Raw genomic sequence first — 16,616 nt, 5'->3', positions numbered from 1 at the left:
ACAGACTGAGCCATCTGACCAATCAGAGAAGAGTAGACCAATCACAACAGACTGAGCCATCTGACCAATCAGAGAAGAGTAGACCAATCACAACAGACTGGGCCGTCTGACCAATCAGAGAAGAGTAGACCAATCACAACAGACTGGGCCTTCTGACCAATCAGAGAAGAGTAGACCAATCACAACAGACTGGGCCGTCTGACCAATCAAAAAAGAGTAGACCAATCACAACAGACTGGGCCGTCTGACCAATCAGAGAAGAGTAGACCAATCACAACAGACTGGGCCGTCTGTCCAATCAGAGAAGAGTAGACAAATCATAACAGACTGGGCCATATGACCAATCAGAGCAGAGTAGACCAATCATAACAGACTGGGGCATCTGACCAATCAGAGAAGAGTAGACCAATCACAACAGACTGGGCCATCTGACCAATCAGAGCAGAGTAGACCAATTATAACAGACTGGGCCGTCTGACCAATCAGAGCAGAGTAGACCAATCACAACAGACTGGGCCATATGACCAATCAGAGCAGAGCAGACCAATCATAACAGACTGGGTCATATGACCAATCAGAGCAGAGCAGCTCTCAGAAAGGTGGGGTTTAGAGAGACAGAAACCTTTATCAAACCGATTCAGACACTGTGGGAAAACAGGTGATGCTGCAAAATATATTATGAGAAAATTAAAGTGTTTCTTGGTTGCATGTAAACCTGTTGTAGGAGATTCCAAAAACTAAATTAGGACCCTTTAAATAGCATAATAGGGACACTATAAGAGAGAAAAAAACTACTTTGCACCTCAAAATATTTAAAAGCATTTTGTTCAGTCGTGCTGTGAATGAACTGCATGTGTTTGTACCATCAGTGTGGATTGGTTGTGTGCTCTGACTGCTTTGTGGAGGGGTGTGAGTCCATCTCTGGATCTGAAATCCACATGAGCTCCGTTCAGCACCAGAACACGAATCCCTTCCACGCTCAGACACCCCTGAACCGCCAGAGTCAGAGGCGTCTCTGAGAGACAGACGGAAACAGACACGGACATTACAGCTACAGAAGAACAGCTTGATTTAAGAATAACAGGCAACATACTAAATGTTAAAATGACAAACATGAAAGGATCGTCTCGGTTAGAAGTGACCAATGAGCTGCAGGATTACTGTGACATCATACTGCCTGTGAGCGACATACTCAACTCTTGCTTATTCTTAGCATCAATGGAATTAGTGCGCTGAATGTCACATCAAATAAAAAGTATCCTCTCAAAGAAAAAACACGCCAGATGATGAGAATAGACTCAGAGGAACATAATGAGCTTCGAGTCTAAGGTTAATGAAATGAGACGATTCTGACAGGGCAATGTTGGCAACACAATGACGCTCATCAGAACTGAAAATGTCAAAGGTTTAAACATATTCTCCATGCAATATACATCTACTAAACTACATCTGTGGTTCTCAGTTCCGTTCCTCGTACCCTCCCGCTCTGCACATTTTGCATGCATCTCTTATCAGTTCAGAGATTTGCTCAACTCGACCGTAAGTGCCCTGCAAAGTGGACTTCACAAGGGTATTCTGCCATCATAAGTGAGATTTCAATCTGAAAGGAGCGTACATGTTCAGTCCATTCTGCTAATGGCATAGGGAACAACATTGATACGCCAGGACCGGGATTGAGGACCACTGTACTACATAATATATGCAATCTAGGCCAAAAAAACAAAACAGGTCTAACTTCCAGGATCACACTGATTGCCCAAATAATATGATTGCACTTTTTTCCTCATGAAATCTCATACGCATGAGTTTATATATTTAAAGCACTTCAAAAAGGGTAATGCAAGCTGCATTTAAAGGGATAGTTCACCCAAAAATGATAATTCTGTCATCATTTAAGTTGTTCCAAACCTGTATGAGTTTCTCTCTTCTGTTAAACACAACAGAAGATGTTTTAAAGAATGTTGGTAACCAGACAGTTGATGGACCCCATTGACTTCCATAGTAAGAAAAACAAATACTATGGAAGTCAATGGCTACCAGCATTCTTTAAAATATCTTCTTATGAGTTCAACAGAAGAAACTCATACTGCACTGGAACAACTTGAGGGTCAGTAAGTAATGACAACATTTTCATTTTTGGGTGAACTATCCCTTTAAGGGTTTGTCTTGGCATATTATCAAAAGTATTTGGACACTCTCAAAGGATTCATGACCCTTCACGTACAGTAGTTTAAGTTTTGTGTGTGTCTCACCTCCGCTTTCAGTGTCATGGTAGTTCGGATCCAGTCCTTTCTCCAGAGCTTTACTCAATTTCTCCACAGCTCCACCATGAACATAATCCAGGAACTTCTTTAGATTGGCCTGAAGAGGGAGACACACACAGTCAGACACTTCCTTACTTCAGTCTGTTCTGTTAACACATCCGTCTCGACTGGATATTTCATTTTTGCTGTTATACAAGATCCGTTTTCGGTGGATATTAATATTTTTGTCCTGTATTTACCTTGGTGTGCAGCTTTGTTAGCTGTTTCTCATCCAGGTTTGTCTGTTTGTAGACTCGTGTCTTATATCTGAACTGTGAGTTTAAGACACCAGGAAGAGAGGGAGGGGATAGAGAGAAACTGGTTAAAGCGTGTTCAGTTTACAAGTTCTGAGAAACAAGAACTAAATGAGTCATTAATGTAGATGGTCGGTCCAAACTGTTGCACATCAAAGAAATGCTCCACTTTTGGAGACTTGAAAAATAAAATAAAACATTAAAAAATAAAAATGTAAAATAAAATTATTTAATTAATTAAATAAAAACTAACATATTAACACAAAATAAATATATATATAAAATATAAAAATTAAATAAAACAGCAAAAATTAAATACAAATAAAAACAGACAAACTAATAAACTTCTTACTAATACATATTAAGAAGACTGATTAACAAAGAATAAACTATTCAAATCTTAAAGTATAAGTCATTAAGAAAATAAGTCAACTATACAATGAGTCTAACAATGGTTGATAGTTTAGTCCATTTTTGCTGTTACATGAATTATTTTTTTTACTGTAACTGTTTAAAAATGTCTAAAATGTCCAAAAATGCCATTAAAAAAACATGTAATGCATTTAAAACACAAATAAGTTTTTTTTTTAACATTTAATAAAAAAATTTAAAGGTATTCGAAAACACTTTACAATAAGGTCCCATTAGTTGATATTAGTTCATGCATTAAACTAATATTAACTATAAATGAGTAATACATTTACAGTGTTTATTAATCTTTCTTAACATTAATTAAAATACATTACTCATTGTTAGTTTGTATTAGCTCGAGTCCATGAAATAATATTAACATATACAACTTTTGAAATGTTTAATAATTTATTAGCAAATGTTTAAATGAACCTGCTTTTGAAGTACTGTTAGTTAATGTTAAAGGACAAGTTCGGTGTTTTACTAGCCTGGTTAAAACCAGACCATTCTCAGTTGTAACTGAGTTATGGTCTGGCAAAGCGTCATAGACAAATCATTTCCAGAGGGGCGTCACCAACGGACGTCGCGGATAGACCTAAACCCAATCAGAGCGATGAAGGAGATGACGTATGCAGAGCGGACGAGTGTTGTTCTTTGCTCGGTTTTTAACTAAAAGGAAACGTTCAAATCGCTTAAAACAGACGCGATAGCTGATTGGAACGAGTGATGTTCGACGGCGGCATCCATCTTTGTAATGTAGGCTACAAAATCTGCTTCAAAATCCCAGCGCTGTCGTCATCGTGTAAAGCCCGCCCCAACGTTTCTGATTGGTGCCGCGATTTCGACGGATTGGAAATGGGCTTGAATGAGCTCTTTGCCAGACTAACTTTCAGAGCAAATCTAAATTTGCCGGAAGTTGTCTGGGTTTTCCCGGGCTAGTGTTTTACACTTAAAGCCCTGTTTTAAGATCGTTTCTGATGAAATAGAACGGTTAAGATTGAAATTTGGACACATGCTGCTGGCCCGAGAATTTTCGGTTTCTGTGGTTGCAAAGACAAAGACAAAGATGTTAAACTCACCGAGTGGTCAGGGGTGTTCATTGATATGCTCACACAAAAATCGCTGAAAAAGATACTTTCCAACAGGTTTTATCGTAGTTTTTGTCCAACTCCATTGACTTGGACAAAAACGATAAAACCTGTTGGAAAGCATCTTTTGCATTTTTGTGTGCATATCAGTGAACACCCCAGACCACTCGGTGAGTTTAACGTCTTTGTAAACTTATGTTTAATGCGTTTTATGAAGGATTGTTCGAGTGCACCTATGCAACCATTGTGGAGGTGGGGGGGGGGGAGGGGGGTTTGGGGGTGCAACCACAGAAACCGAAATTTCTCGGGCCAGCAGCATGTGTCCAAATTTTAATCTTAACCGTTCTATTTCATCAGAAACGATCTTAAAACAGGGCTTTAAGTGTAAAATACCAAACTTGTCCTTTAACAAATGGAACCTTATTGTAAAGTGTTACCAGGTATTTTTCTCAATGGTCAATGAAACGGCAGGGTTCCTATTGTGACAGCTTGCCCCTGTAGGCTCGGCATGAGCCAAAAACGATTGAAATGTTCAAGCTTTTTTGTAGCCAGGACTTTAAGGTATGTCTGTACAGAAGGTTATGAGGTTCTGGAGCATTCTGGGTGATGTTGTCTAGTGTTTGTGAGCCTGTGATCTATTATTCGCTACAGCACCTCCAGGTAGGGCACTCCCTTCTCCAGGGACTGGGAAAACTCTCGAAGCAAGCGCTCCTCCTCCAGGAACTTGGCATCTCGTCCGTCTCCAGCTGGCTGGAAGAGGCCGTAATTGTAAGCGTCCCACAACGACTCGCTGAGAGAACAAATAATCTGCTGCTTCGCACTCCAAACGCTCGCGTCGGGATCAAACCGCAAACACTTCTACAGACGGCGAAGGAGAAAACAGGTTTGAGAGAGAGAAAGAACAACAGATTGAACTGGATTTAAGGTTCAAAACGACTTCAGATTTATCGACGGCATCTGTGACATGCTGTCGTTCAACACAGACCTTCATTTGGACTCGTACCTCATATAGAAGTCGTGTTTACAGTAATGCACTTACAATGGACGTCTAAGGACACGACGTTCTGGAGGGTTTACAGGCAGAGTGTGCAACCTGTATATTTGAAGACTTTATTTACATTTACATGTATGCAGCAATGTGTGTGCAAAGTTTCAAGAGTTTTTGAGCTTGTTAAGGGCCACTTAAGCCCCTGAAAATATGAATAATTAAAAAAAAATCCTTAATTGAACAAAAGGAACTTTCAGTGTTTTGGTCTTAATATATATATTTTTTTTTAAACCCAACAAAATTACTAAAACTTTACCTGAAATTGAAGAAACAGAAAATATACAAATAAAATCTAATTCAAAAACTATGATAGTATATCAATAATACCTAAAATAACACTTCCATTACTGTATAATGAGTATAATAATGAAATGCATTACTGTAAACACGATTTTTGTTTGTTTTTACAAAGCTGCAATAATTTTCTGTGGTGCACAAAAACATGTAAGATTAAACATTTTGTATGCTTAAAATACTGACACCTGTTGAATCTGAATTTGAAGCGGCACAGAAGAGCCTCTGTGTTGTTTGAATGTGAACAATCACTTTTACAAGCCATTTCAAAAGCTTTAAAACTGACATACTGCAAACAATAAACCATCCTGCATATTAAAATCCAACAGCAAAACTTCAGCACTGTGAAGAGTGTGTGAGCATGCTGCTTTATCTGGGGATCGTTAATGTGCCGCGATCGAGAATGTTAAGTGAGCTGCTAATTGAGTCAGGAGTTTAGATGAGTTTAGATGAGAGCGATTTTGACATTAAATCAGGTCAGAGCTCCCACACAAAACATGAGAGGAAACTCGAGCTCAGTGTGTGTGTTTATTTAAAATGTCCCAGAATAGCTTCACACACACACTAATATACAACACGCTAAATATTCTTTCATTAAGGATTCCCATGTTCCCCCTTTTCTCCCCCTGAATTAAATTATTTTTTTAATTTTCTCCTAATCCCTCCCACGATAACCCTGGGAGACACAATAGATCCAGAGTATATTAAAGTGTGTGTGTTTCTTTGAATCTTTCAGAAACTTATTAGGAGCATTTACTGTTGTACAGTTTGATTGTTTGTTTGTGCGTGCATGTGTGTGTGTGTTTCTTTGAAGCTTTCAGAAACTTATTAGGAGCATTTACTGTTGTACAGTTTGATTGTTTGTTTGTGCGTGCATGTGTGTGTGTGTTTCTTTGAAGCTTTCAGAAACTTATTAGGAGCATTTACTGTTGTACAGTTTGTTTGTGTGTGTGTGTGTGAGTGTGTGAAGATCAGACGTTAATTAAGCAAAGGAGACAGCAACATTTCATACATTTTTAGAGATCTCTGACTTTTGATTGCAGACTTTAGTGTCTTGACAAATCTGAGCAAAGTCTGATACATTATTTCTACAACTAGAGGAGACGCGCGTGAGAGTATTTTTCAGCAAAAGTCTCCGTTTTCTTTCCATTAATATCTCAATGCTGTCAAGGAAAAATAGACACTGACCAATATTGCATTTTAAACATACCAAATTGTTTTAAGTGTCTAATTACCAATATGCAGAATACATTTGAAATAAAATTATGTCTATTTATTTCACGTAATTAAGAAATTAAAAAAAAATTACACTACTACAACTATAAAAATAAAGTACTAATTTTATAATAACACATTTATAATGTCATATTTATAACATATTAATAATAATGACAGCTAAAAAAAATCTACATTACAGCTATAAAAACAAAATATAACTATAATAATAATACTGATAATAACAACTGAAAAACCATCTAGAACTATAAAAATAAAATATTATTATTATTATTACTAATTGAATCAATTTAAAATGATTTGAATTCACTTTATTTGACAACAATAACTAAAAAAAACAATATTTATATTATTATAAATATTTATATTATTAACAACAAAAATAGTCATAACTGAAAAATCATTACACAACTATAAAATAAAACATTAATTCTAAATGTTTATTATTATCAGTAGGCGTGAATCTCGGTACGGAAAATGAAACCAATTAAGTAGAGAAGTAGTGGAGATGATTATCGGCCACTCTCTAGTGCAGTTTGTGAGTATGTCTGAATGTGTGCGAACAGAAATGCACAGACCGTTTGTTTGATATCCGGTATCCCGATGCGGAAAACGATCACGGGGAGGTGCGAGTCTTCGACAGGCGTGACTGTGGTCATGCTCCGCTCCATCATACGCCGCCGGGCCTGCTGATTGGTCAAGACCGGGTGATACAGCGGCTGATTGGTTGTCTGATGATAAAGCGTCGGCTGACTGGGTAAATGTGGGATTCCTCTTTGGGCCGGATTGCCAGCCCTCGGTTGTCTCTCTCCTCTCTGCCATCCAATCACAACGGCTGCCGGTTTGGATCCGTCCCCCTTGCGTCCGCCCCGGTTCTGGTGTTCCTTTTCTCCCATATCGATCATCCCATTTTGTTTTGCTCTCTTCAATCTCTCCTCCTCATCCTCCTCATCTTCACCCTCTTTGTCCTCGGCGCTGCCAAAAAACCGCTTGGTGTTTCCCAGCATCCTTTGCTGCACCGTGTCAGCAAGCAGTGTTGATGCTAAGCTGCTGGGTCATGGTGCTTATCGACATCCACCTTAATGTTAGACAGACTGAAGAGGAAAAGAAAGAGAGAATAATCCTTAGAGGTGTGATGCATTGATGTTAAAATAAATTCCAGATTGATATATGGAGTCAATATAAAAGCCCACCCAGAAACCAGGATATCTTTTAACTTAGACCATTAATAAACCACATAGAACTCCTTAGCAACTCCCTGGAAACAACACTGCTGTATAGCCTGCAAATAACAGCTTGTTTTAGTAAAAACCTGTTATTTAATAAAGATCTGCAAGATAAGACACAGTGTGGGACTTTTTCCACAAATTTACTTCTAAAAATAGCAAACTCCAGCTGTATCTCCAGGGCTAACACACTGGATTCAATTTGCGGAAGACTGAAAGTTGAATTCGGGCTAAATTACAGTATGATTCAGTGTGAATCTCTATGTGCTGGTGGCATCCATGTGCATCTCCAAGAGGATGTTATTGTTCTTAGCTTCTTAATGTTACTCTTCACCATTTATTTGTGATCCTGAAAAGACATAATCAAAATAAAATCAATGCATAGCTCCTTTACTCTACCGGAATAATTGTGGTTTGCTTTGTTTTGAGAGAAGATACATGGGAAAGAAAAATAGTTAGAAACGATTATTTATAATAAAGTGAGTAATGAGCACACTTCAGAGCTTTAATACTAAATTACTGTATAGGTTATTCATTTATATGGAATTAATGATTTTAGTCATCAGGAATAAACAGCATTTAAAGAAAAACTTTGAGTGGTATTATAATTATATAAAATAGGTCAAATCCTGTTCACTAAAATATATTGATCAGTAATCAAAAACAGTCCTAGATACTTCAATGAAATAATGTTCATTGCCTTTCTTAAAGATTCAATTTTTCAATTTAACCAGCTTTCATTTTTTGAGTGTTGCAATTGTTTGTAAGAATGTGTAATATGGTCTGTCATGCATGTTAACTTTAACCCAGAAACACTTTGTTTTATCTTAAACTTAAATTCCAACACACCATAAAGAAAACAACGGGACATTCATGAAGAAAAAAACGTTTTTTGACGAAGTTAAACTTGTTTTTCCTTACTGAGCATGTGCTAAATGAGTGTCTTCAGTGATGGAAGACATTTAGCGCTTTGTGAAATGTGCTATACAAATAAATTGACTTGACTTGCAGATTTACATTGGTTGGATTCAGCGTGTGATTCAGGTCATTGTCCTGTAACTGAAGCATCCGCCCGCTGCATTTCTGCTGATTATATTGTTGTTTAATTGCACACAAGAGGGTCACTGACTCAATGAATTTATTTATATCAGCTTCAGTCAGCATAATTTGTCTCCGCTTTATTTTACACGCTTAAAGAACATAACTCCACACATATGCAAAACATCTCCACCTCTCCCTTAATGCCTGTCATCTGTACAGTAAATACTGAAGATAGAAATGGCGTCAGTGACGTCCACATTAAGAAACTGTCCTGTAAACCTCCAGAGATCTCATTACTGACGGCTCATGGTGACTGATTCACCCGTTCACAGCTTTAGATGGTCATTTACCTTAATGAACCTGTTTGTGGTTCATCAAGAGCACATTCCCCCACTGCAAATACTGCAGTAGCTTCCGGTATTATTGGCGTACTATTTATAAATCAGCCCAGTGTTTTAACCCCTCTATTTACCAATGCCTTAATTATTACTGTATTTGGGTTTTTAATAATTTGGACTGTTTGATTAATCTTTATATAATTGATTGTTTCTGGCTATGTAAATATATCTCTGTAATCAAAGATGATAAACACACCACATGCTTCATCCTTTGAAAAGCCAGAAAATGCATGAATTTTCTGTTCCCTCATGAAAAAGTAAAAGAGATTGCTTTTATGTGTGATTAATCTGAAATAGATCACCAAAATAATAGACTGTTGTGAAATGGAACCATAAATTATGCCTTGGCAGTTTCTGTGAACGGTAATAAAATACCACCACAAAATAAGCATTGGTAAATTATGGCAAATCCAGTGATAATTCATCCTCAAAAAGCATCCATTGAATCAACCCACTACCCAGTGATGTAAAAAAATTCAATATCAGCCTGATCAAGAAAGTCCCCCCCCCCCCCCATCTTTTATATACAATATACATTAGACGGTCAGCAAGAGACTGTGGCGTCTGACATTAAGACTAATATCAAATCAACTGTTTAAAACAGGCTATTAGGAAACTTGACTGGTTACACGGGTGCCAATTCAAGGATGAATCAAGCCAATGAGACACAGATGGTCTCGTTCACAAACCCTTCATATCAATTGCTTAATCCATTTATAAAAATAAATTGATGGCAATATCAAGTTTAGTTTCTAATACAGGCTTCCATTGAGTCTGGGTATGTATATGTATGTATGTATGATGGATGGATGGATGGATAAATGGATTTATGCATGTATGTATGTATGGATGTATGTAAGTATGTATGTATGTTTGTACTGTATATATGATTCAATGTATGGATGTATGGATGTATGTAAGTATGTACAGTATATATGTATCAATTTATGTATGGATGTATGTAAGTATGTATGTATGTACAGTATATATGTATCAATGTATGTATGGATGTATGTATGTAAGTATGTATGTATGGATGTATGTATGTATGTACTGTATATATGTATCAATGTATGTATGGATGTATGTATGTAAGTATGTATGTATGGATGTATGTATGTATGTATGTACTGTATATATGTACCAATGTATGTATGGATGTATGTAAGTATTGTTGTGGCAAAAAATCATTAACCAACCAATATCACATTCTGGTGTGGAGACATTCTGAGACAAAAGGTCTTTTAAAATGATTTATTCTTGCAAGAATAGGTTCAGTCTGACACACAGAAGTTACGCTGTGCATGAGAGTGACACACAACAGGAAGATATGAGACAGCCTTTATACTCTTTTTAAGGTTCCTCTTCCCCCGCTGTACCTTTCACCCACCCAGATAAGGTCCTTACTGCTGTTCAGTCTCTACTTAAAGACACAAACTGGTACTGAAATAAACTGGCCAAAACTGGCCGTCCCTACGGTCAGAGGTCCTGTCCCATATGTTCCTGAAACGTCACGCACAAGCACGTACTGTACACACATATATTTTACACATTGAATAGGTTCTCTCTCTTATGATATCTGTTAGGGATCAATGACTATTACAATTTCCACAACAGTATATATGTATGTACTGTATATATGTATCAATGTATTTATGGATGTATGAATGACACTTTGATTATTCTAAGCATGCGCTGCAGTTTATGCCATCTGTCGCTTTAAATGCTCGAGCCCTTGGCTTTAAAGCAAAATGGATTCCGATTGGTTGTCAATGTTTTTATTGGTCATCAGCTGGAATAAATAGTTCTGAAAGTGATTCCAACGATATAGTTCCTCTGTGCCGTTGTCGTTATAGTTGTGCTTTGGACTCTTTTACATTTATAGAACTATATTTTTACCGTCATCGTTACAGTTATCGTCCTTGGTTTGAACGTGCCTAAAGAATTATACATGCATCCATGCATGAATCCCCTTATATTAACCAGCTAATAAAACAGGACCAATGAGAATGCAGAGAAGTGTTTCTCCCTCGGCTGATTAGCTCTCTGCTGTATAATTGGCAGTTGACTGGGGCAGGTGGGGAAAAATAGAGCACTGGCCTCATTTCACTCTCTAGAGACGATTCAGAGAGAGTAATGCAGGCGCCACACAGAAACCAGCAGCCCAAGGACAAAGTGGGAAGAGCGGTGATACGAGACCAGGTCATGAAAACAGCAAAAAGACTGCAGAAACCAGTCTGTCAGGACACCGGACACGAGACAAGGCCTGTTAAACAGTACTATATCACAGAGAAACAAATGCAATTTAGTTAGTAGTCCAATAAAACCAGTATTGGGTCACATAAATAACTAAATACAGCACCTACAAGGCTTTTCCACTCGCATTTCTGCACATAATCCATTACGTCCGAGTGTCCATTCAGCTCGCTCGGTTTTTCAAAGAAGAAACCCTTTTACACACACCTCCTATCGTATTGTACTTCATTCTCTCACATACATAGCGCACCACCCCCTCCTATGTAGGACAGGGTGAATATAGATATATTTCCAGTGAATCGGTCCCCAGAAACTTTAATTGGAGAACTGCCATGGAACAGGCTGTCCCACTTTTATAACCCGTTAAAAAGAAGTGGAGCAACCAGGTCCGGCATTGGTCCATTCCTCTCGCTCACGCTCTTTGTGTCTCTCACCGGCCATCGCTCTATTAGAAAAGAATGACGGCGCAGATAACGGACAATTAAACCGAGTTTTAGTGTTTTTTCTGCACTCTTTCCCTGGAGCTCTGAGGGAGACTGTGTCATTGAGAAAAGCACAAAACCACTTTCTGTTTCTATAATGAACTGCTAGTGTTCATGATGCAATGATGTTTTAAAACCCCAGGGATCATGAATGAGTGAAATGAGAGGCGTTCCCTCCTCTGTACACTTGTTTGCAGGTGATAGAAGTGTTACGTGGGAGGCCTGAAGATCATAAGAGTTTTTGTGAAATTTGTTGTGAATAACAGTGAATTGCTCAAAGGTTTAAGCCAATACATTCAAATACAGGCCACAGCTTAATAATATAGTTATATTCAAAAGTTTGAAAGAAGTCTCTTCTGCTAACCAAGACTATTTACTTGATCTACAGTAAAAACAGAAATATTGTGAAATGTTATTTCAATTTAAAATAACTGTTTTCTATGTGATTATTGTAAAATGTAATTTATTCCTGTGATCAAAGCTGAATTTTCTGCATCATTACTCCAGTCTTCAGTGTCACATGCTGATTTGCTGCTCAAGAAACATTTCTTATTATTATCAATGTTGAAAACGGTTGTGTTGCTTCATGTCTTTGTGGAAACCTTTTTTTTTTGTGGAAATACATTTGTTTTCAGGATTCTTTGCTGAATAGAAAGTTCAAAAGAACAGCATTTATTATAGGTAAAAATGTTTTTTAATTTTATAAATGTCTATACTGTCACTTTTGATCAATTTAATCCATCCTTGCTGAATAAAAGTATTAATTTCTTCTTCAAAAGAAAACTTACCGACCTCAAACTTTTGAATATGAATACTATATCCTAAATTTACATAGCAAAGAAAGACCTTTGAGGTAAACAGAACTAAACTAGGAGTTTATATTTCCACTTATTCCATTTTCATTTAAATGCATACATTTAATCATAAGTCTGATAACTTAAAGCAAACTCTGTCTGTTAAGCCAAATATAAACCACGTCACATTCAGGAACAGCCCTTTACACAGCTATGTGACTTTGCAGAATCGTTATCAACCATCATCTTACGCCTAGTAATTCAGTGTAAAACATATTCTGTTGCTATAACCAAAGTAAGACTTTAAATTTGTCAAAACAATCCAGATGCGAGAATGCATATCAGAAAAATACAGGTGCATGTTACAGTATTTATCAACCAGAACAGAAAGGCACTAAAGAGACCAGTGTTGCTAAAATTAACACACCATGTTGTCCTACAAAAACCACACTAGTACATGTGAATCAGATAGTAAAGAGTATTCAAGCAACACACAACCAACCATAAACCATTAATGCTTACTGAATAATTGCTTATGACATAAAATATGTATGCACTGTTTAGTTTCAGCAACATAAAACAGTTCAAAATAACGGTTTTTACACCATTTTTTGTACAACGGTTTACACATTTCCTTCTATTTTTTGTAATAGATTTTAGAGAACTAAAGATAACTAGAGTGGATTTACATGCCAAAATGTATATGAATTTACAATTTGATTTAAAACTACTATAGCATGCTTGTTATTAATTGTTCAATCAATGTTTAAACATGATCCTAAATAATAAAATAATAATAATAATATTAAGTCAGGGATTATGAACCTACAGTGTAAAACCTCAAAACTGGCGATTAATTACTAAACCAGATTAATGTTTGACCAGTGTTAAACTGGTACAAGATAACACAGAGTAATGTTAACACAGGAAATCACATGTGAACAGCCCAAATGATGAGCAGAAGCAAACGAAGAGGAAACCCACAGCCGTGACCTCGTTCAACAACATTCTGGAGGTCAGCGCTCTAGAAGAGAGGAGGAGTACGAGAGAAAACTGGGACGAGGAGAGACAGAACGCAAAAAAAAGAGTGTAAGAGCTGGAGAGAAAAAACACCAAACCAAGAGAAACTTTACTAAAACACAACTATCTGTCCACTCCACACCACTAATGTCACAGACTGATGATGCTGCTCTCATACAGAAAGCACAAAAAATCCCTGCTACACTGGTCAAGAATATCAAGAAGAGCAAGAGGAACAAGATAGAACGAACGATATATAGAATCAATGAACTAACGAATGATAGAACAAACGAATGAACGATAGATAGAACGAACAAACGACAGATAGAACGAACAAATAAACAAACGATAGAACGAATGAACAAACGATAGAACGAACAAACAATGGACCGAACACACGAACGAACGATAGATGGAATGAACAAACGATAGAACGAACAAACGATAGATTAAAAAAAGAACAATAGAACAACCAAACGATAGAAAGATCAAACGAACGAAAGTTAGAACGAACAAACAATAGAACGAACAAACGATAAAACAAACGAACAAACAAACGATAGAATGAATGAACAAACGATAGAACGAACAAACAATTGATAGAACAAACGAATGAAAGATAGATGGAACGAACAAATGATAGATAGAACAAACAAACGATAGATAGAACAAACGAACAAAAGAACGAACAAACAATCGAACGATAGAAAGAACGAACAAACAAAAAAATAGAACAAACAAACAAACGATAGAGCGAATGAACAAACGATAGAACAAACAAACGATAGAACGAACAAACAAACGATAGAGCAAATGAACAAACGATAGAACAAACAAACGATAGAACAAACAAACAATAGATAGATAGATAAAATGAACGATAGATTGAATGAACGATAGATTGAACAAACTAACTAACTAACAAACGAACGATAGATAGAAGGAACGAATGAACGATAGATGATAGATAGATAGAAGGAATGAATGAACGATAGATAGAATGAACAGATAGACAGACAGATAGATAGATGTGCTGTTTTATGACCACATGACAAAGAGGGATGAAAGATAAATCAAAATGAAAGATAACCAGGTTTTGACCATAAAAATGTCTTTACAATATCATACAACTTGTGCACAACTTCCATTTGACTTCTGAAGTCATGATGCTTTGCGAGAGAACCGGACCAGAGAGAGAGAGAGACGAGAGCTGAAAGATTATTACTGAACACTTAAATTTGGGTTTGTTCCTCACACAACCCTATCAACCCTATGACTTCTTGGAATATAGCAAAGTAGCCATGAACTACTTAATTGGTGCTTTTTGGATGTTGACAGTCACTGCTTTTTTTTTTTTTTTTTAAGCATGAACATAATTCATGTACACAGCAAGAATGCACTTCATACACAGCTCAAGATCACATTTAAACCACAGATAAATCAAACAGCTAATTGAGCTTAGGCTGTTTAAACACACACAGATTCTCTCGCTACACAGATTTCCTAGATAAGTGTTTGAGTGCATAATTATGCTCTCTGCGTACAGTGACCTACCTTTGCTCTTAGCAGGCCTCTCACACCAGGAAAACAGCACACACACATAATCCCCCACTCACTATCAGCGCAATTTAGAGCAAAACACACACTGAAGTCAAAAGTGCTGCATATGCATCTACTGCAGTTCACAGTTCTGCCAAAGCACACCAGCACAAGTGTATGTACGCAAAGCAACACTTTCCCAAAAGTCCTCTATTAAGCATCCCGAGAGTCACGCGCATCATGCATGCAATAGTTTTTCCTGTAAACACTATTATATCTGCTCTCTCCAAGCATTATAACGGATGCACTATCCAAGTGGGAATTCATACCTCAATGTCCAGCCTGAGCTTCCTCATTCCAGCACAGAAGAGCCGCTTTGCTCCAGAGATATGGTCAGAACAGGGTCCAGAGAGACACAACCAGAGCAAACAGTCATAAAAACGCCAATAAACGTGCACATCCAGGCGTTGCGTCCACGCAGGATCACCTCCAGCACTGGAACAACCTCTCTTCTGAGATCTCTCTCATCCCGCTGTCATGCACTCAAACACTCCTCCCTCCAGCCTCGCTCTCCACACACACACACACACAAACGGCCCCTCGGATGCTAGATCAAACTGGCTCGCATCTGAGGCTTGGGTTTCATCCGGATCTTCTGTGGCTTTGTGGGAAGAAGTCATCTGTTACACTCGGAAACCACTGAAACCCACGCAGGAAAACATACAGTTTCACATGTATAATGCAAGACATGTATGCATCATGCATATGTGTGAGTCTGTTATCTGAGCTAATAACATACTGTGACACTCACACACACTCTTGAACAGAAGTGGGTCATGGACTGAAAAATGAAAGGAGAAATTAGCCTGACTGCGTGTGTTCATGCGGTGAATTAGAGAAATCCTCACCTGTCCTCATCACGCCGAAATCAGTCGCCGTCTCTCACTCCAAAAACCTAAAACACAAAGCAGTTAGACAGAACGACTGGCTTTCATCAGACAGACACAACAAATGAAGAAACCAGACAGTTCAAATAATACATCACCTGCTTCTGAAGAGCCTGTCTGCACTTTCTCCACTTCTAAATCAGGCCTGTTTGGCAAGTCTTTCTTATTAGTGGCATTTACTTTTAGTTGAGCTTCACTGGTTGCACAGTATGTTTTTAATTCACTGCAAAGAACTGCTTCATACGAGTTATTTGTTTAGGAACTGGTTGCACTGATCAG

General features: G+C 37.6%; 1 protein-coding gene across 1 annotated transcript in view; it reads right to left on the bottom strand.

The window, feature by feature from the left end:
* Window positions 1-16,056, bottom strand: part of LOC130096996 (SH3 and multiple ankyrin repeat domains protein 1) — a 54,467-nt gene extending 38,411 nt beyond the window's left edge. Inside the window, exons 1-6 of the mRNA XM_056263692.1 lie at window positions 15,720-16,056; window positions 7,213-7,728; window positions 4,711-4,914; window positions 2,504-2,575; window positions 2,253-2,361; window positions 864-1,015 (exon numbers count right to left, since the gene is read on the bottom strand). Coding sequence (XP_056119667.1) covers window positions 864-1,015; window positions 2,253-2,361; window positions 2,504-2,575; window positions 4,711-4,914; window positions 7,213-7,641 — 966 coding nt within the window. The 5' untranslated portion in view covers window positions 7,642-7,728; window positions 15,720-16,056. The remainder of the gene's footprint in view (window positions 1-863; window positions 1,016-2,252; window positions 2,362-2,503; window positions 2,576-4,710; window positions 4,915-7,212; window positions 7,729-15,719) is intronic.
* Between the last annotated feature and the right edge of the window lie 560 nt (window positions 16,057-16,616).

Source organism: Rhinichthys klamathensis, unplaced genomic scaffold (assembly GCF_029890125.1).
Source record: "Rhinichthys klamathensis goyatoka isolate OS25496 unplaced genomic scaffold, OSU_Roscu_1.1 h1tg000209l_1, whole genome shotgun sequence".
In the NCBI taxonomy this organism is placed as follows: Eukaryota; Metazoa; Chordata; class Actinopteri; order Cypriniformes; family Leuciscidae; genus Rhinichthys; species Rhinichthys klamathensis.
This window is presented reverse-complemented; position numbering and strand designations above follow the sequence as displayed.